General features: G+C 34.9%; 4 protein-coding genes and 1 long non-coding RNA gene across 7 annotated transcripts; 2 read left to right on the forward strand and 3 right to left on the reverse strand.

Annotated features, from left to right (window-relative positions):
- Positions 1–6,130: 6,130 nt before the first annotated feature.
- Positions 6,131–8,049, forward strand: LOC110626912 (caffeic acid 3-O-methyltransferase 1). Of its 3 annotated transcripts, none has more exons than XM_021773099.2 (5): positions 6,131–6,274; positions 6,529–6,797; positions 6,998–7,308; positions 7,452–7,516; positions 7,604–8,049. In XM_021773099.2, exons 1-5 carry the CDS (start codon positions 6,221–6,223, stop codon positions 7,901–7,903), a joined length of 999 nt encoding a protein of 332 aa, XP_021628791.1. In that variant the 5' UTR covers positions 6,131–6,220; the 3' UTR covers positions 7,904–8,049. The 3 variants fall into 3 exon arrangements, with proteins under 3 accessions (XP_021628791.1, XP_043818043.1, XP_043818042.1); XM_043962108.1 differs by having other exon boundaries at positions 6,145–6,274; positions 6,351–6,797; XM_043962107.1 differs by having other exon boundaries at positions 6,206–6,274; positions 6,382–6,797.
- A 442-nt stretch (positions 8,050–8,491) lies between these two features.
- On the reverse strand, positions 8,492–12,474 carry LOC110625550 (U3 small nucleolar ribonucleoprotein protein IMP4). The gene is made up of 10 exons (XM_021771185.2): positions 12,203–12,474; positions 11,553–11,702; positions 11,397–11,480; positions 11,131–11,240; positions 10,942–10,992; positions 10,312–10,455; positions 10,130–10,219; positions 9,394–9,500; positions 8,926–9,010; positions 8,492–8,703 (listed from the first exon to the last, which is right to left on the reverse strand). The coding sequence occupies exons 2-10, from the start codon at positions 11,662–11,664 to the stop codon at positions 8,605–8,607; spliced, it is 882 nt and encodes a 293-aa protein (XP_021626877.1). The 5' UTR covers positions 11,665–11,702; positions 12,203–12,474; the 3' UTR covers positions 8,492–8,604.
- A 1,514-nt stretch (positions 12,475–13,988) lies between these two features.
- LOC110626897 lies at positions 13,989–14,772 on the forward strand. Its single transcript, XR_002489805.2, has 3 exons — positions 13,989–14,176; positions 14,253–14,316; positions 14,426–14,772. It is a non-coding gene; the product is annotated as an uncharacterized LOC110626897 (long non-coding RNA).
- Positions 14,773–14,909: 137 nt separating this feature from the next.
- On the reverse strand, positions 14,910–19,564 carry LOC110626895 (U-box domain-containing protein 44). The gene is made up of 3 exons (XM_021773062.2): positions 17,533–19,564; positions 17,130–17,430; positions 14,910–16,640 (listed from the first exon to the last, which is right to left on the reverse strand). The coding sequence occupies exons 1-3, from the start codon at positions 18,289–18,291 to the stop codon at positions 15,202–15,204; spliced, it is 2,499 nt and encodes an 832-aa protein (XP_021628754.1). The 5' UTR covers positions 18,292–19,564; the 3' UTR covers positions 14,910–15,201.
- Positions 19,565–19,698: 134 nt separating this feature from the next.
- Positions 19,699–22,607, reverse strand: LOC110626896 (annexin D3). The gene is made up of 6 exons (XM_021773063.2): positions 22,180–22,607; positions 21,677–21,822; positions 21,259–21,486; positions 20,571–20,783; positions 20,380–20,469; positions 19,699–20,133 (listed from the first exon to the last, which is right to left on the reverse strand). The coding sequence occupies exons 1-6, from the start codon at positions 22,253–22,255 to the stop codon at positions 19,930–19,932; spliced, it is 957 nt and encodes a 318-aa protein (XP_021628755.1). The 5' UTR covers positions 22,256–22,607; the 3' UTR covers positions 19,699–19,929.
- Positions 22,608–22,865: the final 258 nt, after the last annotated feature.

Here is a 22,865-nt window from a genome sequence, read left to right on the forward strand (position 1 = left end):
TTTAACAAGCTTTATATTGATTTGAAGAGTTTAGAGCAAAAAGAGCAAGTTTTGAAAACTTGGAGACCAAAGAGCGGATCTCTCCCATCTCCGAGTCAGATCTCCTCTCGTTCTACAAGAGGTAAGAGTAGATCCATAGTTCCTTTCATTTTTTAAGTAAGTTTTATAAAGTTTTTAGGGTAGAAATGCATGTATAGGTTTATGTTGAGTTTATGGGTTTTTGATGTGTTCATGGACAATGTGGCTTGTATGTGCTTGTTTGATGTGTTGTAGATGGGGCTTAGGATAGTTTGGAGCCCCTAGGAGCTTGTATGCTTGAGTATGCATGTTGTAGAATAGGAAAATGCATGATTAAATGAGTTGGGAGGCGTTTATGCATGTTGAGCTGAGTTTTTGCCCTTCTGGGAGAAATCAGGTTTGGCAGCCGAAGGTTCTTTCGGTCGCCGAACCTACCTGTGGTAGCATGAATCGGCTGCCGAACCCTGCCCCCGAAAGATGACTTTCGGCTCTGGAAGGGACTTTCGGCCGCCGAAGGTGCCCCCGAACATGTATGAGTTTCGTCTCTGTCTGGGAGCTTCGGCCGCCGAAGGTGCCGCCGAACCTGCCTGACTTTCGGCTCTGGAGGGACTTTCGGCCGCCAAATCTGCCGCCAAAAGTGCCCTGTCCAGCCCTCCTTTACATGTTTTCTATGATTGTTTCATGATGTTCTAGGGGGGTTTTTGGGGAGTAGTTTAGAGTTATGTTTATGTTTGTTAGGTCCCTCAATTGAGTCCACCTGTGTAGGTTCGGACCCGAGGAACCGAGGACCCCAGCAGTGAGATAGCTGCTTTCGAGTCTTGTCAGAGCTAGCCAGAGGTGAGTGGAATAACTCTCTATGATTTCAAAATAAATAATGAATGTTTTAGCATGATTCACGCATCATGAATGCCATGAGATATACTAGGGTGTTTGCATTAGAATTCATGAATATGTCGCATTGCACTTTATGTTGTTGATGTGGATGAATGTTGAATGATCCATTAGCCCTCATATAGTATGACAGACTATGGAAGTCCGGGTGAGCCTGCACTACACCCCCGGCATGACTGAATATGTATGATATGCTATGGAAGTCCAGGTGTGCCTGCACTACGCCCCTGGCATGATTAGACTGTATGGAGGGCTAAGTGGTGACAAGTTCATCCTTGATGTGAAATGTTTGTGCTGTGATGCATTCCATGATATCATATGTTTTAAATGCTATGTTTTATTATTCTGCTCACTGGGCTCTAGTAGCTCACCCCTCTCCCTTAACCCCCAGGTATGCAGGTATAGGGTATACCAGGAGGTCAGCAAGAGTAATGAAGTCATGGTCTTGTAATAGCTAGTGTGGACATGATAAATGATGATATGTTATGTTGAGTACAGTTATGTAAAAGTATGATATAGAAATGTGATGTAATGATGCTTATGGAAGTTTAGAGTTGTGCTTGACTATAGTGTAATGTTGTTAATCCCTTTGAGTACATGATTTTATTGATGTTTATGTAACCAAACTCAATTTATGTGATGTCACCCCATTGGGGCTATGATGAGGCTCCAAAGAGGAGTTAATGTTTATGTCTATGTATTGTGCATGCACAGGTTGAGTTTGATGAATGAATGAAAGAATGAATGAATGAATGTAAGGAAAAGTTCAAAGTTATTATGTATGTGTTGATCATGTATGGGATTAAACAGGTTTACAGGATAAATGTCATGCTTGCTACGGGTCCCGGAGGCCTTATGCCGACCTGGATCCTAGCGCCGGTAGCGGTCCGATTTTAGGGTCGTTACAACTGTGGTGTGAAAACAAGTCAGCTATTGCCATTGCTAACAATCCAGTGCAACATGGTAGGACCAAACACATCTTAGTCAAGTATCATGCAATCAGAGAAGCTGAAAGAAATCAAGAAGTGAAGCTAGTGCATTGCAAATCTGAGATGCAGGTTGCTGATATCCTCTCCAAGGCACTTTCAAAAAACAGGTTTGAATGTTTGAGAAGCAAGTTGGTAGTTTCTAAAAAAACTCTCAAGGAGGAGTGTTAGAATTGAGAGTTTTATCAATGAAGGTTCCAGAATATTTAGTAAATTAATTAAGTATAGTTGTAGTTAATTCTAGAGAACTTTAATGGTATCTTATCAAGCCACTCTTTTGTTGACAAATGTAAAAACTATAATTTTGTCACCTAAAATTTTCTGAAACCCTTGTAATATCTCTGTAAATATATATATATATATATACATATATATATATATATATATATATATATATATATATATATATATATATATATATATATGTAAAGCAAAAAGATGTTCTGATGATGATGTATGTAAGTGTGTTTTGAAATACAAGAGAAAAGAGTTTTCTTCCGGCAGCTGTGAGTCTATTTTCTTTCATGTCTATATTGTCTTCCTTTCTACTTCATTAATGTCAGTTTATGTTTGATCTATTTAGCTCCAACAATTTTAAATGGCTTTGTCTTTTCTTTACATTTTCTCCATGATTTGGTTTCATTACATGAAATAGAAAAACTTTTGCGATCTTATAATGCATTTGCCACTATCAGATACAATCGTTCGTTGTATATACAATGATCATTATTAATTACTAGATAAGTAAATAATTAAAAGAAAAAATAATTTTATATTAGGCAAAATTAAAGAGCTTAAATTAATAAAATTTCTAAAATAGTGAATAGAGTAATTTAGTTTGTAATTTAAAATTTAAACACAATCATATTAAATGAATAATTGAGATGATTGAAATACAAATGAAAATTAAAAATCAGGCTGTCTAATGTGGTAGAGCATAAATTAGTCTAATTTATATTAATATTATTGATAAATATTTATATAATTTTTGCTTAATTTAGTGTTTTTAATATTATTTTGCAGAAAAGTATGTAAAATAATATTTTGGAGAAAATCCCCAGAAACTGTCTTATTTGGTACAAAAGAGAGCAAGTCTGCTAAATGGTATTCAAGTCGGGCTAAAATGAGGAAAATATTCAATCCACTTCACTTTAGACGGCCCATTCCCGCACATGGACCAGACCAAGCACACGGGACCGCCCACCAGACTAAGCACGTGGACCGGCCCGCACTCCACAAATTCACGCACATGGGCCAGCTTCAAAACCTCTTCACATGGACCTCTTCGCATGGACCAATCTTCACCAACCACCACGCAATGGCCCGCCACTCACGCTGGCCCGCCACTTACGCTCACTCAAGCGGACTGCACTTCAATTCCACTTCACATGGACAGCGCATCTTCACTTGCACATGGCTAGGGGTGTAATCGAGCCGAGCCGAGCCGAGATTTGTAAAGCTCAAGCTCGTTTATTAAAAAAGTTTGGAAGCTCGAGCTCGACTCGAGCTCTAATATTTGATTCGAGCTCGGCTCGAGAATTAAATATTATAATCGAGCTCGATTCGAGCTCGACTCGTGAAAGGCTCGTTCGATTTAATAACGAGCCTAATTTAAGCTCGAACTCGAAAAGCTCGATTAAGAAGCTCGTTAATAAAACTCGAGCTCGAACTCGGAAAGCTCAATTAAGAAACTCGTTAAAAAAGTTCGAGACCGAGCTCAAAATTAAAAAGTTTGGTTTGAGCTTAAGTTCAGGCTCGAGCTCGAATTAATAATTACACTTTAATCAGTTTTTAATCATCATTAATTTAAATAATATAAAAAAAAGAGAGTGTACATAAAAAAATTACATAACACAATTTATAACTAAAATAACACAAATAAATATAAATTCAACAGCATAATAAAATTAGATTACACACAAAGTTTAATATCAAACGAATAAAGTTGATTCCAACTTCCAACAGTTGAAACAAGCTAATATAATTTAATTATCTTCATAATCATCTTCATACTTGTTCAATTAGTTAACTTGAATTTCAACTTCAACATCCATATAACCTTAATTAATTATTATTAATATATTTTGATAATTATTATCATCTTTTATATTGTATGCTTAATTATATACAAAAAATTTTTTATAATTATACTTTAATTTTAAAATGTATATAATTTTTACAACTCAATTTATCATGTAGTACTATAATTTTAAAGAATACTTATTATAATAATTAATATTAATTATTTGTGATTATACATTAATTTTATGAAATCTTATTATAATAATTATATACAAAAGATTTTTATAATTTAATTTTAAAGAATATTAATTATAATAATTAATCTTAATTATTTGTAATTTTCAATACTATAATTTTCAAGTATTTATAATAGTTTAAATTTTATAACTTTATAGTTATTTTTATTTTTTTAATAATATATGAACTTGTTCATAAATTTATTTAACAAATTGGTTCACCAATTTATTTAAACAATATTACTCACGAACCTATTTAACGAGTCTGCTCATGAGCCTTCTCAACGAGCCTACTCGCGAGCCTAAAAACGAGCCAGCTCGCGAGCCTTAACGAGCCGAATACTATGGAGCTCAAGCTCAGCTCGTTTAAGTGACGAGCCTCAAAATTGAGCTCGAACTTGACTCGTTTAAAAAACGAGCCGAACTCGGTCGAGCTTTTATCGAGTCGAGTCTCGAGTAGCTCACGAATAGCTTGACTCATTTACAGCCCTACACATGGCCCACCAAGGTGTTTCCATTTCGCCACACACATGGACAGCCCATGACCAAGCACCTCACATGTGGCCAGCACTCCAAACTCACGGACGCAGCCCACTCTCTGCGCAGACTCACCACACGTGGCCAGAAATTCCAAAATAGAGCGCTCCTCTGCACTTATTTAAAGGACCGTAAGCGGCCGAACACACACAATACAATTCCAACTCGGCAATTTCACCGCCCGGCGTAAGGAAGAATTCGGTTCTTCTTTCTTTTCTTTTTTTTTTTATTTTTCTGTTTTTAATTCAGCCAATAAGTGGCTAATTTTTTTAATCTAATTGAATATTGATTGAATTTTTAATTGTTTAATGGGTTGTGAGACTTGATCAAATATTGTTTAACTTTTGGGTATTTAATATTCATGCAATTTTATACTTAATTTTCATATTATTTTGTTATTGAAAGCTACATTGATTTTTAATTACAAAATAATTATTTGTTAGTTTGAATAATTTAATTCCGTAATTGCTTAGATTATTCTTACATGAGAACACTTGGGATAAAACCCAAGGAAATTGCATGATCTAGCGTTATCTCCATACGTTTGGATAGTTAGGATTGGATCTCTCTATTTCTTAATGCAATTAACAGTTGTTTTGATGCCTAAAACCCAAGGACGTTCATTGGCAACTTGTTGATTAGTAATTAATTAGAGACGTTTCCTAATTGGTTTAATCATAAGGAGAGATAATGTGGTGAGAAGCGTCTTCTATCTCCATAACTAATCTATTGAATCAATCTAAAAGAACAAAGTGTCTGTGATCAATCCCAACAGCTAAAATGGATCCAATATTTTAATTAGAGTTTTCTTATTATTTATTTTCTTTTATTTTATTATTCACTTATTTTAATCGTTTTCTTAATCAAATCAATCTCAAATCCCTAATTTTACTTTTATTGTAATTTATTTTTATTCCGCTTTCAGTTTATTTCTCTTTCGGTTTTATTTTTATTTCAATTTATTTTTATTTCAGTTTATTTTATTGGTCTTATAAGAAAAATAGGTAAGTATTCAATTCCCTGTGAATTCAATCCTTTCACCGTTATTTGCAGTTGTAAATTGTTGACAACCAGAAAGGTTATTTTTGACTTATTTCGACAATCGTGAATCATAATGCTACCAACCCACCCACCAAACACCCACTTTTGTTCACTGCATTTATAATAATCCGTGCCTAATATTAACAAAATATCACTATTTTTCCGAAATAAAATCTTTTTTTTTTCCTTTTCTTATCCATCAAAAGTCGAGAGCAATTCCAATTTCAAAAATATGCTATTAAAATTATTTACCTTCCATTTTATTTATGAAATCAGGAATGATTTCATTTAAAATTTTTTTTTTTTATAAAATCACTCACACCAAACAAAGAATTAACACTATTAAAGACTGAATTAAAGATATTATAATTATAAATATAAAAAAATTAAAAATAGTGCCATTAGTATATATGTATTACCATATGATCGATCATCAATATAAAACCGGTATACAAGGTCTGGCAGACCGACAGAAGCAGTGGTGATGGTATGGCCATGACACATGGGATTGATCTTTCATGTGAAGATTCCGTGGAAAATCTTGTACGTTTTGATGTGTATATCCAGAATTCATTTCTTTTAATTTTAAATTATGTGTCAGAATAGAAAAATTTTGCAGATCCTACATGTATAAATTGCAATAACCGAAGAAGCACCTCAACTATCAACACAAAAAGAAGAATATGAGTTCTTCAACTTCCTTACCAACTTCTCAGCAGGATGATGAAGCTTATAGCTTTGCTTTATATCTTCGCAGCGCTTATGTATTCTCTCATGCCCTCGCTATTTGTCTGCAGCTGAAGCTTTTCGACATCATTGCTCAAGCAGGTCCTCTCACTGCTGCTGAGATCACTGCTCACCTTCCTACTCGCAACCCAGATGCTCCTTCCATGATTGATCGCCTGCTCAGACTCCTCGCTTCCTACTCGCTGCTCACTTCTTCTCATGGTCTTATTGAAAGGCGTTATGGCCTTTCTTCCACTGGTCAGTTTTTCGTTCGGGACAATAAACATGGAGTCTCCATGGCTGCTTTCCCTGCTGATGCCAAAGCTTTAACCGAGGCCTGGTGCGTTGTTTTTTTTTACTGCATATTATGCCTAGGAGATTCAATTACTTTCTGCATGAACTTTAAACCACAAATAAAAGTGGGATTTAGACCCACTCATAAAAGTTTTCATGCGAGTATACATTTATTAATTAGGAGATTTAAATTCTCATAATTTATAATTGATTCTCTTAATATAGCTATTGTTTTATATATTACAGGTTTTACCTAAAGGACTCAATTCTTGAAGGTGGGAATCCATTTGAGAGAGCCCATGGGGTACCCATGTACAAATACATAAGTTCAGATCAAGAATCGGTGAAAGACTTCAGCAAAGCCATGGATAGCATTTCCTCTTATATCATAAGCAAAGTTCTTGATAGCTACAATGGTTTCCAGGGACTGAAATCTCTGGTGGATGTGGGTGGCGGTTCTGGAGTTGCCATTAACATGGTTATTTCAAAGTACCCTTCTATAGCTGGCATTAATTTCGACTTGCCTCACGTGGTTAAAGAAGCTCCACCTCATCTTGGTATGCCAAAATAAGATTTATTTGGTTCATTACAGATTCAAAACACAGTATATATCACAATTAAGACATTCATCTATAAATAAATATAGATCGGAGTCAGAAACATGCTGGATTTACAAAGATGTGTTATTATATATATGTAGGTGTCAAACACGTTGGAGGAGATATGTTGTCAGGTATTCCAAGTGCAGATGCTATTATGATGAAGGTAAGGTTGGGATATATACATTCAAGATAATTGATAACATTAATTTTCAAGCATTCAAGTTAAATTAGGAATGTTGATTTTGCGCAGGACGTTCTTCATAACTGGAGTGATGAACAGTGCACCAAGATTCTCAAGAATTGCTATGATGCTTTGCCAGAGGGTGGGAAGGTGATTGTGGTGAGCCATATAATGCCACGGGCACTGGATTCAAGCATTGCTACTAAATACGTATGCCAATTGGATGTGATGATGTTTCTATTCCCTGGAGGGAAGCAAAGGACTGAGGAAGAGTTCAAGGACTTGGCCAAGGCTACTGGCTTTTCACGGTTTCAACTCATTTGCTATGTTGCTTATGATGCAGTGGGTGTCATGGAATTCTACAAATAATCTGTTTAGACAATTGGATTATCTGTATCAATGCCTTGGTCGTGCTTCACAACTTCTTTCAATGTTTTAAATGTCTTATACTACGTTCCAATATGCAGCGAAACATTTCTATTTTATTTAATAAAATAAATTAGTTTAGTTTTTAACAAAAGAATACATTTTTCAAAATTTATTAGATTATAACATTACATTCAACAATTAGAAATAAAAATAACATTAGTATCCACAGGGTAAATTTGAAAAGATACGGTTAATATATCACTTAGAAGGTACTTCGTTGATATTTCCAAAGGTTATTTCCTCAAAAACCCCGTATGCAATGCACTGTACTGTACAAAAAGACAGTGCAAAGAGCCACCAATTTGGTATATTAGCATAGATTTGCAATTTTGGTTAGAAGTTGTGGAGATCAATGTCAGCCATGTAACACATCCATTTGACCTTGATGTAGATTTCTATTGTCACAATTTGACTTATTTGGAAAAAAAATAATAATAATAAATCAATTTTACCTGAATATTGAATCAGTTCGATAAGGTGAAGCTTTTAGGAAGAGGACCTGCCGCTATTTAACATAACATACTCTGATAGAACAATAACATTTTAATAATAAAGACTCGGTTAGCTTAAGAATATTCTATTCAGAATTTGCCAAAAATACAGAGGAAAAAGGTGCAATATTTGAAGGTTTAGAGGTTGTGTCAATCCCCAAGAAACTTCCGTTTCTTAGATGTGTTCATGTATGGTCGAATCACCCACTCAATCTGGGCTTCACTCTGATCCATTGTTCCCAATTTTATCTGGATAATCAAAACAGGTAAAGCAACCAAAATGAGATGTCATAATAATTCAAACAAGGTATCATCCAGTGCAATGACCACCAACAGAGTATCAAGATTTTTCTACAACAAGAACAAACTCCTTTTATATTACCAATAATCCAAAAAAATAAAAAGGCAAACCAGCCCTTCATAACTTGGGTAGGAGTTAAAGGAAAGTAAATTAATTGGCATTATTGTTACCTGATAAAGCCGCATTTCAAACCGGGGACCAATCTCCTTGAGCTCAACAGACTTGGGACCTCCATGCTTTTCATAGATATGGTGCCTATTACAATTGTAACAACTGAATATCAGCAGAAGGAGAAGGGGAAGCATACATATGATTCAATATTCCCAAGTTAGCAAGAGAGATAATGACAGATAAATCATTAAAAAAAATATATTTAAAATGTGAAATTTCGGCTGTATAAATAACAAAATATGCCAAAAATGAATCTGTGGAGCAAGAACAAAGATTTTGAGAATAATATTTCTTTGCAGAAGATGAGAAAGTGCAAACTTCAGATAAAAACATATAAGAGACGCCCAATAATTAAGTACACCAATAATAACTCGATCAACGTTGAAAATGTATGCCAATAAGTAAATTTCACTAATAGCATAATTATAAACCGAAGTTTAATTCAAGGAATTAGACAATGCACCAACCTGAATGAAATATAGTCAGACTGATTTGCAAAAGTGATAATTCGTTTCGTGTCTGGCTTCGGCATTGGGAAAAGATGCTTTAAAATATTAGCTGTCCTTTCCCCCAGCTATCAGAAGTAAAAGACAAAAAAGGGGAAAAAAAATCACCATTCAGTTATCAACTAGCAATAGTGGATAAATAAGAGCCACAAAACAGGGTCACATAAATCTGGCTTATTCATAAGTGAATCTCAGTCACATGTTTTATTTACTGGGACTCCTATTTGCTAATTTCTAAAACACATTAATAATAAGCATTTTGTTGTGAATCATACTCATAGTGCTGTTACTACCCTACAAACACGTAAAATGCAGATAATGCACAATATGACCAATACGGTTATGGAATTGCATCAGGGTTCCGACAACAAAAATCTCCCATTATTTTGCCTATATCTAACAGTTGTTTTAGCAACTCCACTGTCAAAACTAGGACAAACTGTAAAATTAATATCACATGACAAGAAAATAAATATATGGGATCTTTGAATATCAACCTTCTCCCTTTGCACCATTTCTTAAACTTGCAAGGATGCCAGCAACAAAGCTGCAACCTTACTCTGCTTGTACTGAATAGCTTCTTTTGCATCAATTATTTTCCCAATAATAATAAATCCTTTTTTAACTACTAAATTTCCATTTGGAATTAAACACTACAACAGTGAGATATAAATGTTTGGTACTAGAGAAGTGAAACCTTTGTTTTAAAATTGTTCAGAATCAAATGCGGGTAAGCCTCTGGCATTGTTCCAATTGCTTTCTTGTCCTTGATGTCATGTCTAGTAACCTACAGTTTAACACTTGATTAATATATTTCCAGCCAAACAAATAAGCTAAATCATAGGCCCAAAAAGATACAACAATAAAGAGAATACTTACCACATTGAGCAATCCAAAATAAGCAGTTGGACCAAAAGGTAAATGGCTTATAATTAAACCATCAGGCACACCACGATGCTCGTGAACCAAAATGATATCTGTATAATCATGCGCGCGGCAACTTTCAATAATTTCAGAAATAACCTGCAAAGAAGTAAAATATGCAATAATGTGCCACACATTATAGAACTCCAATGTTTTGCCAAAATCATTTATATATTATAATGCTATTGTCCTAAAACCAATAGCGAGTATCTGACTGAAACACTGCACTCCGACTTGCAGCTTGAATTATACAGGTCACAAATCTAGATTCCTACATACGCTAATGAAACAAATTTGATTAGCAATTCCTTTATCTAGCATCAAATATGAGGATGTAAAGAATAGTTCTTCTTTTTACCGTTCCCCTAAAATTACATTCATAATTGCTGACAGAAAAGTATAGTTTTATTTCAGGAGCAAAAAGTACAAGTTCTCGTTGGAATTTCCTAAGTTACTGGCAAAACATGAATCTTCAATCAATAGGATTAAAGAAATCAAAATAAGAACTTAGAAACAGGTCTTCTGTGGTAATCATGTTATCACATTCTCAAACAACAACATAATGTGCAACTGCAAAGAACTAACCTGACCACCACGATTGATACGTTCTGCATTGGGAAAGACAAACTTTAATTCCTACAGGACAAGGGCAATTGAATCACCATCAATGATCAAAGCAAAACCATATACACAACACCAACAAAATTAACAAAATAAAAGATGGACAGGAGGAGCTGAAAGAAACTACAAAACACTGCTGGTTCACACACCAACCTTTACAAATTGTATGAGCGGAGCACTGGGATTGCGAGAGGTAGTAAGCAAAATTTTAGGATCTCTTTCAGTTGCATTTGCATACTCATCATCAATATGAGTCTTTGGAACTATATTCAAACAACACAAAGTAATGAATGTATTACAAGTAAAGCCCAACTAAGCCACAAATAAAATCAATTAGAGAACATAAAAAATTCAAAATCTTGGTCAAGTTAAACTCCACTCCCAGTCTTAAACAAACAAAAAAAAGAAAACATGCATACTTGCGGTGATTTCATCCTCGAGATCGATTTCTTGGCGAAGTGCGGCCTCCTCGTTTCTGAGCTCAGTAGGAATGGGCTTTCCCTCTGTGAAAGCAGATAAATCAGTCTACAAATACACACAGAATTTAGAACAATTTGGCACAATTTTCTTGTTACCAGCTAAGGCTTCTTTTATTTTGCGTTTTTTCTCGTAGAGCAATCGCTCTTTGCCTTCTAAGCTCTTCCTGTACAAATACTCTCTCCTTAATCGAATGTTTCGACGCAACATTTCTCGAAGTGGGGAACCTTTTGATAGAGAGAGCGAAGCTGTAAAACAAGAAAAAAGCCGAGAATTTGCTAAGGTTTTAGTGTCGTAAGATGATAAAAGAAATTTAGGGATGGTGATCCCCGCGAAATTCTAAATACACAACACGAATCCATTCATATATAAACTATCTCCGGACCCATCCCGAAACCGTTTGAAAATTAATTTTCACTACCCGTGGCGTACCCATACCAAATCCGTTTACCATCACCCAATTAATACCTGACAATACCCGAACCCGATTAACTCATAATCCCAACAAAAAAAATCAGAAATCGACACAAAAATCTCACATTTCAACAAAATACTAAAACAATATCAATCTCACAAAAACAACTCTGAATGGTAGTGTTTATTACAAATAATTTTCAATAATCTCACAAATACAACCTTCATATAAATCTTAATATTTTCACAAGTTTCAGAAATCCACATCAAATAAATCTCGCAAATCTCAGAAAGCACACATCTGAAATCACGATTTAAAAAAACACATCCAAACCTTCAGTGAGAGAGAACGCAGCGAGGAGCAGAACCGGACAGCAAGACTGGACCAGCGGACGCAGCGACGAGGACCAGAGGAAGCGGCGGAGAAGAGCAAAGAATCAACCAGGACCAGCTAACCCAGCAAGCAGCACGGAGGCAGCAATGACGTTGACAGCGTGAAGAGCAGAGGGTCGAGCGGTGGGAGGCGCACGTATGTACCAGAGGAGAGGCGGAATGGTGAAGGGGAGGGGAGGGCGGCAGTAGACTGGAGAGTCGAGATTTAAGGGTTCTTTTGATAGCAGGTTTGTTTATTTAATTTAGGTTTATTTAATTATTAATTAAGATTGTATTTTTATAGAGTAGTTTATATTATTTAAAATATTTTATACTATACGTTTTTTAATTTTGTCTTTTATGTTATAATTTTTTAAAAATAAATAATATAGTTTCATAGTATTAATTAAATAAATAATAATATTTATAAATTGTCTCATTGAATATTAATTTTTATCTATTTACGGTATTTATGTACAAGTATGGTTTGACGTTTATTATAAGATTTATAAAGAGAATATATAAAAATTATAAAATATATTAAAAGATGACATAGTGATAAATAATTTAATTTATGATGAAAGTAAGCATGATATAGATATATATTAATTTAAAATTAATCAATATAAATTAATTTCATGGATATGAGTATATCATAATTATTAAAAGTGCACCTAAAATACAAAACACAAAAAGCAGGAGCCTTCTTCTTCTGTTTCTAATAATAATAATAATAATAATAATAATAATAATAATGTTTGATTGGAAAGATTAAGTGAGATGGGAGGAATAATATGTCTAAAATTGTTTATTAATTTTAATTTATTAAAGTTCAAACAATATTAAAAATGACAATATTATATTTCAATTATAAAAATATATGATTAATTAATAATTAATATGAAAATAATATATAATAATAGCAAATAAAAGTGTACAGTTTTGTGGTAAATTTCAGACTAAAATTTTTAGAGGTTCAAGGTTTAAATCCCAAAAGCATATTAGATTAAATTAATTGAAATATAATATGATTATAATATATAATAACCAAGATGGTAAATACCTGAATATTTAAATATTTTTACAATTCTAAACATATCAATTTCATCATGAAAAATTCATTGAAATGTAAAAATAATAGATTTAAGTAAAACGAAGGCCTATCAAATGTTTTGACGCAGCATTTCTCAAGGTGGGCTTTTTCTTGTCTGGACCTTTTTAACTGGGCTTTGCTAGGTTTCTCTTTGAACTAGAGGCCTAGACTATATATCATTATATTAATGAATTCTATCTTTAAAAATAATTTAAAAAAAAAAGCATATATTCTCATGCAAATAAGTCAAAAGTGCATCAATAATTTCAGAAATTCTCGAAGCAGTTGGCAGAAGAATATCACAGCAGAAAACCTCTAGAAAAGCTGCCAATATCTATTGACTTGAATTACCCGTTTTTTTTTTTGTTTTAACAACTATCAGAGTTTCTCAATTTAATTTAATTAATTGATGAGGTTACTAAAAATCGTCTTAGTGGGATTCTGTAATAGCACTCGAACTCCAGATCAGTTCAGTTAGCATATAATTTGTTAATGCTAGGCAGGAGCATCTACCAGCTACATATTGTCATTATCAGCGGTTTCAAGTTTCCTTTCTTTTGTTTTGTTAAATAGTTTTATTCTTTAATTAACTCTGTTGCGGATGTAACTGGACATTCTGATTCTGAGATGCTTCAGGAATGACAAAAGCTAGATTATGCATGATAGCCACCAAACTATTCCTCAAAGTAAATCATCCCACTAATGCCATTATTTAAAGGGACCAATAACACTTACATGCTTGTACGTACTTGTGCTCATAATTTTGATTCACAATGGAAAATCAGCAAGAGAAACAGCAGCCCAAGAAACAGAATTCAAACAAAAAGAAACCGCCTTTACCAGGTCATTCTCTCTCAGATTGATGTTTTTCAGTTTTGTTATGTTCTGAATCTGATATAGCTTCTAAAATGACTTACAGTTGGGATAAGAAAATGTTGTCCATACTCAAAACCCAAGGGGGATAGAAGCTTTCTTGAAGGATGGTAAGTCTTCTTTCTTCTCCAATTCAATTAATCCTATTTCTTTTAGCATAATTCCTATGATAACAGTGTATTCTTATTTTTGCACAATTTTTCTTAATCAAATATGCAGCCTCTTTGCTTTATGCTGCTGTTGGATCTGTGACTTGTGCTTTGATACCACAGTTGTGATTGGATAAGAGGCTTGATGAGAGGTTGCAGTGTATCAAAATCATCTTCACCAGGATCACCTAGCTTTTTTATGTATAAGAGAAATATGTTTCTATAATTTGATTCAGTAATTTTATATCCCTGTGTGTGAGATATCTAATTCTTTGAGTCTGGCTCAAGCTTATGTTCATGAGTTGATTACTTGTTTTAGTCCTGGGAAATTTTCAAGTTCTATAGATATATATGTATTTGGAGCAGTTTCGTGTGCATAATGAATAAAGCCATAAGAGTCGAGCATGGTTTTTCTTACCTGAGCCTCAGGAACAAGGGGGAAACAGAATAAATACAGACGACACAGGTCAATCATTTTCATATCTTCCATCTTCTTCTTAAATTTTCTGCCTTGTCTAAATCCCAAATAATTAGTTCACTCATAAGAAATCCTCATCTGGTGACAAAGAAGAAAGATTCTGAACCTGATTGATTCATTGTACGATATCTGCATATTTTTCAGATCTGACCTTATTTTCAATAATCAGAATACCAGCAAAATTCAGAAGATGCAACAAATTTCTACTTCACTAAGCCTGTAATTTCTTGCGAATCCTTTGCCTCAAAGACTCGGAATCAGTCAAAGTAATAACAGCTAAATAATGTGAACAGAGTCACGAAGCGACCATGCGCATGAAAGTATGAAACAAATTGCATGAATGTTGAATTCTCTTAGGAGTAACTAGACTAAGCTTGCAAGAGCTCCAGCTGTGCCAAAACGTTTGCAACTGTTGATTTTAATTTCGGATCACCATTATGTGCAAGATCGATGAGCACTCCCCGAGCAGACTCTCCGTATCTTGTTCTGTGTTCCTCAATTCTAAAGATCCTCTCCAATATCCACAGTGCTTTTTCTTGAGCATTTACATTTCCAGATTCTAAAATCTTTATTATTGCTTGGAAAACTGACATTCTAGCCATATAGTTGCTTCCACTTTCCCATATTTCATCTTGAAATAGAGTTCCAAGTGCATCAAGAACAGCTTCATCAGCTTCTCTCTCTTCTCCTTCCAATATTTTGATCAGTGGACAGATAGCACCAGCCTTGACCAAACAAAATGTTCTTTTGACAATGCAGTAGCAATCATGAACTTCGCAAAAAGCCTCTGCTGAACGAGGAATACATGTCCACCTCGATTTTCTGGACTTTCTTAGAGCTAATGAATTCTGTGACAGTTGAGCTAGTGAGGTTGCAGCTCTACACTTGGCAACCAATGACCCAGTTGACAGCAACTTCACAAGCAAAGGAATCACTCCTAATTCTGCAGAAAGACGCTGTAGTTTCTTATCAGAGGGAGCTGTAAAGTGAATAAATAAGCCTGCGATGTTCTCCATTAACCAGCTTGTTGTGGGCGTTGAAGTTGATTCACTTGAACTCATGATTAAGATCAGAGCCGGTAGCAAGTTAGATTTCTCAAGTACACCTGTTGCTTTCTTATTATCAACGACGACATTGCTCAGTATTCCAATTGCAGCAGCTTTTTCAGCCTCAGATGTTGATGAAGAGACAACACTTACAATGTTATTAACATGATATTCTCCGAGCTGTTCCATCAATTCTTCTGGTGAATCTTTAGAAAGAGTGTAGAGCAAATTTAAGGCAGCAGTTCTGTTTTTTATACTAGTCTCTGTGAGGAAGAGCAAGAGAAGCTGGAATGCACCATTTTCCCTCATCTTTTTCCTTGCTTTGGTAGCCTTAGAATGGGAAGCAATGCTATTGAGTGCTTGTAAGAGATGAAACTGAACTACTGGACTGGACAGATACAAAAGAGAGAGAATCTGCTGAACAATATCTTGGTTAACCAGAACAGATTCAGATCCAGCTATCTTTGCAAGTATGGCTGATGCTGGTTCCTGAAGAGTCATGAGCACAGATGTGACAGAGAATAGCAGCTGAAGCAGGGGGACTACAATGCCTGAACTGATTAGATGCTTTATATTTTCCGTTGACATTGATAAATTCTGCAATGCATTTAACGCAGATAACTTGGCTTCAAGATTTCCAGCTTTAAACATTTTGGCTAGGGGTTCAATTGCCCCGTCTTCACCAAGGGAAGCTCTACTTTGATCAGTGAGCTTCATTCTTGCAATTGCTGTTGCCATGAGGACCTTAGCCATATCAGAGCCTGAAAAAAACAAGATGATTACATTTAGACAGCATTTTCTAAGTATTAATTTAGATTACTTCATTTACAATTCAGATTAGTAAGACAAATGCAGAGAAATTAGATGTTTCTATTCTTTGATCAACCAACATTTATATGCGCCTCAACAAGGAGAGGTGCTACAAATCTTTCTAAATGAAGTTATGGACATAACTTGTCTTATTACTTTTTGCTCTCATCTAATAAACTCAATACAAATCACTGGTTTTTATGTTAATATTCTAGCATTAGATTATTTGAATGATCAGATTTTTCCACATTTGACACCAAGTTCTCCAAATGCATATTTGCCAGGTGCGGTATTTATATTCAATATACATGGTTAATAACTTTCGAACTCGTAAAACTCTGCAGTTTGGAATTCAAATGCACATAAAGCAACAGCAAAATTTCATTAACATGGTGAACTAGAAAGCTTAACTACAAAGTGGAAAGAGGCTCTATTATTACCTTCCTTTAGGTAATGCACTAGAGGTTTAAAGTAACCAGCCTCAGCCATATAAAGCGCATTTTGAGTATTGCTTGACAATGCAGTCAACAACTCTCCTGCATTGTGAGAGGCAGTTGGGTCATCACCATTAAGCATAGCGACTAGCACAAAAATACAGCCTTGAATTCTTCCAATACGCCGCGGAACTGCAGAAATCACCGAGAGTTCCAATAGAAGTCCTACAGCTTCCCTTTGCTCCTCCACTTCTTGTGTCAAAGATTTCACCAATAGTGATAATGATCCAACATCTGCCATCTTTTCCTGCAGACTACCACAAACTGTAAGATAGCTAACAACTTGAAATGTTGATATTCGAAACAAAATCACAGAGATAAAAACAATCAATTTTCTCCTATGGCTCACCTTGTTTTCAGTATTAACAGAAGCAAGGATTCTTAGTAGATGAATGACAGTCAACCGGCTGTGAGGCTTGATTGAACCTAACCGATTAAACAGAATTGGAATAACTCTTTCATCATTAATCCACTCTTTGTCAATAGTTTGATCCTTGATAAAATCACGCAATCCCCAAAGTGCAAGCGTAAATTCTTCATCATTACCATACTTAAGTTGCAATACGACATCTTCAATACTAAGAACAATGCTTTCTACCTTAATTTCCCTCTGAGAGTCCAGTTCATTCCCAAACCATGGTTCTTGACTTGGTCTTGGACTGGGATTTGCACTAGGACATAGACTTGTACTTAAACTGGTATTAAACTTGGCATTCATCAATTCTTTATGCAGTGCTGCAACTTTTTCTTTGATTTCTTGAGACACATCAATACTTGCAAAGAGCACAAGGCCTAAAGATCTCCCAAGATCTTGAGTCATGTCTTCCATCCGCTGGAAGGGTGATTCGGTGCTTTTAATGAACTCCATAGCACGCCTAAGCTCCTTTTTAAGGGATTCAACTGCTTTTCTGACTGTTTGACTATCCATATCATCACCATTTTCCTTCAACTCTATGAGAATTGGCGTGAACTTCTCAAGCAGAACTGCAAATTCAGTGAAGACTTCTCTCTCGTATTCAGAGTTCTTTGCTAGCGATGCAACCTCTTCTGCTGAGGCTTGTAACTCTGATACAAGCTCAGAGAAGCTTTTGCTCTCCCATTTTTGCATCTAGTTTCCTTTTTTCCGGTGAAGTGGTGGATAGGGAGATTTAGGAGGAACGAAATATTGAGAGTATTGACAGGAGAGAAATATCAAACCAGTATTCCAGAATTCAATAGAAGAAAAAGCTTAACAGAAATTTGAGAGAGGAAATGTTTACATAGACAGGATTGAATTCAACTGAAGATTATCAAGGAATTAAATGAATAATGAGACCAAATTGAGGATAAAAACAAGAAGAAACTTTCAAGTAAGGGACGTAAAATACATGTGTATCTGTGTACAACAAAATTCAAAGAATTCAAAATGTCACCAAGCGAGGAAAGTTCAACATTTCCAGAGGAGAAGAACTAACGAGGAAATGAACCTGAAGAAGAAATGGGAAAGCTTGACTACTCCAACAAAACCCTGTTTGTTTTTGCACTAATTCGTCTTGGACGGGAACTACAAGCAAGTAAAAGATAGAGAAAAGCACCCACAAGAAGAAACCGAAGAAAACGACCTATTAGCGATGCACCGAAGACTGAGAGTGTTAGTCCTGCTGGATTCACCTATTTGTCCTCTTCCTCCTCATTCTGGAACTAAATAAGAACCTTTTTTTTTTTCCTGCAGGGCGTGAAATTGAAGGCTTCTTGTTTGAAGTATTGTGAAGAAGGGAATACTTTTGGAACAGCTTCATTGGTCGGCTATGACTCTTTGGTTGATAATAGGATCAATTTTCTTCTTCTTCTTAATTGCCCGAGTCAAACAAACAGAGTTTTCCATGTTCCGAGCTTTGAATGGCAAAACAGAGAAGAGAGTAAACTCCATTGTTTTTTCTGTGCCACAGAGAAACCAAATTCACCGATTTGTAAGTTGGGTTTGGTCAAAACCCATAACATGGGTCATCACCCGTATTAGGATTCAGGTCAAGCCAGCTCAAGGATCCTTCATCGTGTTGGGAGTTTGAACATGAACCGGTGTCTGACCCACTAATTTTGGAACAAGAAATGGACGAGGTCAAAAAATATGAATCGGAATTTGTTTAATTTAAAATAGTTCATGTGTTTTTGAGTCAAAAGAAGTTAGCAATGATCAAATACTCCAATATCACTTTTACTGTGTGAAGGATGGATTTACATGTACCTAATACTCTTTCTTATACTCATGCTTTTACAGCGAGTATGAAAAGAAATTTCAATAATTTGACTAGTTTTTCTTTTTTGAAAATAAAATAGATTCTTATCATTAAACAATATATCAACAAAAATGGAAGGAGGACAAGCACTCCATTCTCCAGATTCTGATATTGAAACTGCAGAACGAGGAAGAACGCGTGCACAAAAATATATAAATGAAAAAGGAGATTTTTTTAATAGCAGAAACTGTAAAAGAGATTTTTTTTTTTTTTAATAGCAGAAACTGTAACATTGGATCTGCTGAAATATCATTTGCATTGCAATAAGGAAATCATCATCTTTCATATAAAGCAAAGGGATTGGTGAGGTTTATGTACAGACCATCAAACTAGAATCACAACTGAACTGAACAGTGAAGTTTAGGTGTCTGATCCAACCAGTTTACCACTTTTATTTCAAAGATATGAGCACAAGCAATCCAATATTCAGCATTCCAAATACAATCAGAAATGAGCGCGAGGAGAATGAATCAGATTTTAGCACCAAGTAAGGTCATCAAGAAATCCTTGTAATCCCCTGATGTGTCACCAATAACTTCACCATCAAGGTTAGTTTTGTAGATGTTGAAGTACTCCCCCCTGATTTTCATTGTGTCAATTTCAGCTCGAGTTACAATAGCTCTTGTTAGTGAACCTTCATCTGTCCCAAGCCCACTGATGGAATTTCTAATGACCTGTCAACAATTTAACCACTGCTAATGAGCAAAAAAATATTTGAAAAAATTGTTTCAATTTTGTCCATATCCTCTCAACTGGGCATCTGTTTTCACTTCTTTAACTATAAAATTTAAAAAAAAGAAAAAAAAAAAAAAAGAAAAAAGAAAAGAGTCCTTCCAATGATATGGAAAAGGCAAAAGAAAGAATGAGAAAATGAAATTATCACCAAATGTATTGTCCACAATGGATACTAAATCAATCACCTCAGCAAAGTGTTTTTCTGGAGATTGTATGCACCAAATTACCACTCTTAATAGAGATTCCAATACGCCATTTCCACAACTCTTTATGTCCTGCAAAGGAAACCATCCAACAAAAAATTCCCACTAAAAAATTCTTTTTCTTAAAAAAAAATATATATGTTTTTCAACTAGCTAAATTGCAGATGCTGAACCTGGTCAATAGGATTTCCAAAGTTTTGCTGATAGCACTCGAACATTGCTCTAAGCTGATACACATTCCTAGTGCTGAGAACATACACTATATCATCATGATCTAGTTGCTTTCTTTTGATGGCTTCATGCAATTTAGATGCCTCTGAGATGGATATATTCATATTCACCTGTTCTTTGTCATACCTGTAAGAGCTTACTAAGCCCACCAAGAGCTGCACAATGCATACATTGGTGTTAAGTGAATCCTACAAACTCCTTTAAGAAACAAAGGAAGGTATTTCAATCATAGCAAGTACAAATCAACAAAGTTCATGCCTAAATCAAACATGTAATGCAACAAGGATCACTGTTTAAAATGAAAGCCCCCATACAGAAGCAAGTTCTTAGTCAAAATTTTTCTTTTCTATTTTTCGAGGTTGTTCCTTCTTTCTAATTCCAGCCAAATATGAGCTCTGGAATTTCACTTCTGCAAGAGTTTTTCAGAATATATTTAAAAATGTTGAAAGTAATTACATATCAAAGGGTAATACTTATTGAAAACTTCTTGAAAGCAAACCTTTTCTAATTCCTACAAAATCCTTATCTTCTTGAAAGCTGTTTGCCTAGAAGTCATGGTGTCACCTCTAACTCTAAAGATGAATTGGCACACATGTAGCAAACTGTATGTGAATGGAAATGTTGGCTTACTTTTCTAAGGGGCAAAGGGGCTTGAGATGCAATGTCTTCTTCAAGGGAGCAATCAAAAAGAGAACAGTAAGCCTGCCTTACTGCCAGTAGATGTTGAGGAGAATTTGCACATGCTATCTCAACTATCACTTGTAGTTCATTTGTGGTTTTATTCTTTGCATTCAATGCTTCATTTGCCAGTTTGGCATCCCTTTCCGCGGGATCATATGTCCATAAAATTACTGCTTTCTGTAAGGCAATAAAGTTTACAAGTTGTTAGATATGAATATGCAATATGGTGATTCAGTAGTGAAATCTTTGATCTGCATAAATGAAACTAAATTCTCCATTTTTGAATTAAAAAATGACACTGATTGTTCTCGCTGAAACAGCTATCAGAAAAACATAATTTAGAAAACGTGCTCATGAATAAGCTTACTCTAAAATCACCAGACAGCTCAGAATGGAGACGATCAATTAGAGATTCATTGTAAAGTTGCTGATATGTGTCTCTGATTTTCTTCCTTTGACTTGCATTTCTGTGACCTAATATCCGTATAATCGCCTTCTCATCTGTTCCTAATCCTATTAAAAACCAAAAAAAGAGAGAGAGAAGAATTTATTCACATAGAAAATATTCAGTCCATTTTTGGCCTATTAAATAAAAAGCATAAATTAAAAATCGGGTCAGACTATCAATCTTTTAAGTTCCTATCCTCACAAGGGGAAGTTATGGGTAGAAGTATTGAATTTGATAAGAAAATCAATTAATTTGAAGAACCCAGAAGGAGAAAAGAGCAGAGACCTGATATAGCTTCATATCCGTAATAATACACACAGAATTACTTCAAAGAAACATGGTAGATTAAAAACACTCGGACGAGAAATAAAGCAAAAAAAAGAAAAGCTATATGTATTTGGGATAAATAAGCACAGACAAACCTTGAACAGCTTTTCTGAGACTCTCACAGTCTTGGGATGGAGAAGGAACAGTATCTGGCATTCTGATAGTAGCCATTTTCTTCGCAGGAAAGCTAAGCTTTGTTATTTTCTTTTTTACGGTTAATGGAAACAAGTAAAGAAGGAGAAACAGCGAAACTCGTGAAATCTCAGTTCCTGCAGTTTCTGTGTGGATGTTCTGTTTCTATTTTCCTCCTAATAGAAAGCAAGAATCGGGAATTCTAATCTATGTTTTCATCGGACAGCAATGCCCCTATCTCACATTAAATTCCCGAAAAGAGACTCCTGCGTTTATCCAAAAACAGACATTCGTTCACAGTGGAGAGCGTTATTGTGGTAAATTACTGCATCATTGAGCAAAATTCAATGAGCTTATTTTATCGGGCACCACTAGGTTTCAATATAATTCTAGGAATTTCCATCAACTTTAGCATTTTATGATTTTGACCATGGTGGTTCAGAAGATGGTTTTTTTAGTCTTGTTGTTCTCCTCTTGCATGCCCTGCCAATACAAGCTCAAGCTCAAGCTCCTTCTATTTTGGTGGAAGGTTCTGAATATGGAGTTGAGAGCTCTGAAATTTTTTAGATATTTTTGTTGGTAAGGTATTTAATTGTACAAATATATTCAGACAATTTAGAATGTATATATATAAATTATGTTTTATCCA

This window comes from Manihot esculenta, chromosome 11 (assembly GCF_001659605.2).
Source record: "Manihot esculenta cultivar AM560-2 chromosome 11, M.esculenta_v8, whole genome shotgun sequence".
Taxonomy (NCBI): Eukaryota; Viridiplantae; Streptophyta; class Magnoliopsida; order Malpighiales; family Euphorbiaceae; genus Manihot; species Manihot esculenta.

Excerpts from the sequence above, each read along its gene's own strand:
- LOC110626896 (XM_021773063.2), bottom strand. The coding sequence starts at position 22,255 with ATGGCTACTATCAGAATGCCAGATACTGTTCCTTCTCCATCCCAAGAC. Across the intron at positions 21,487-21,676 it reads AGCTGTCTGGTGATTTTAGA|AAAGCAGTAATTTTATGGAC; the intron begins GTAAGCTTATTC and ends ATTGCCTTACAG. Across the intron at positions 20,470-20,570 it reads TTGGAAATCCTATTGACCAG|GACATAAAGAGTTGTGGAAA; the intron begins GTTCAGCATCTG and ends TTTCCTTTGCAG.
- LOC110626895 (XM_021773062.2), bottom strand. The coding sequence starts at position 18,291 with ATGCAAAAATGGGAGAGCAAAAGCTTCTCTGAGCTTGTATCAGAGTTA. Across the intron at positions 17,431-17,532 it reads CTGTTAATACTGAAAACAAG|GAAAAGATGGCAGATGTTGG; the intron begins GTGAGCCATAGG and ends GGTAGTCTGCAG. Across the intron at positions 16,641-17,129 it reads AGTGCATTACCTAAAGGAAG|GCTCTGATATGGCTAAGGTC; the intron begins GTAATAATAGAG and ends TGTTTTTTTCAG.
- LOC110626912 (XM_043962107.1), top strand. The coding sequence starts at position 6,221 with ATGGCCATGACACATGGGATTGATCTTTCATGTGAAGATTCCGTGGAA. Across the intron at positions 6,275-6,381 it reads AAGATTCCGTGGAAAATCTT|AAGCACCTCAACTATCAACA; the intron begins GTACGTTTTGAT and ends CAATAACCGAAG. Across the intron at positions 7,517-7,603 it reads CAGATGCTATTATGATGAAG|GACGTTCTTCATAACTGGAG; the intron begins GTAAGGTTGGGA and ends GATTTTGCGCAG.
- LOC110625550 (XM_021771185.2), bottom strand. The coding sequence starts at position 11,664 with ATGTTGCGTCGAAACATTCGATTAAGGAGAGAGTATTTGTACAGGAAG. Across the intron at positions 10,220-10,311 it reads ATTTTGGATTGCTCAATGTG|GTTACTAGACATGACATCAA; the intron begins GTAAGTATTCTC and ends GTTAAACTGTAG. Across the intron at positions 8,704-8,925 it reads TTGAAATGCGGCTTTATCAG|ATAAAATTGGGAACAATGGA; the intron begins GTAACAATAATG and ends TTGATTATCCAG.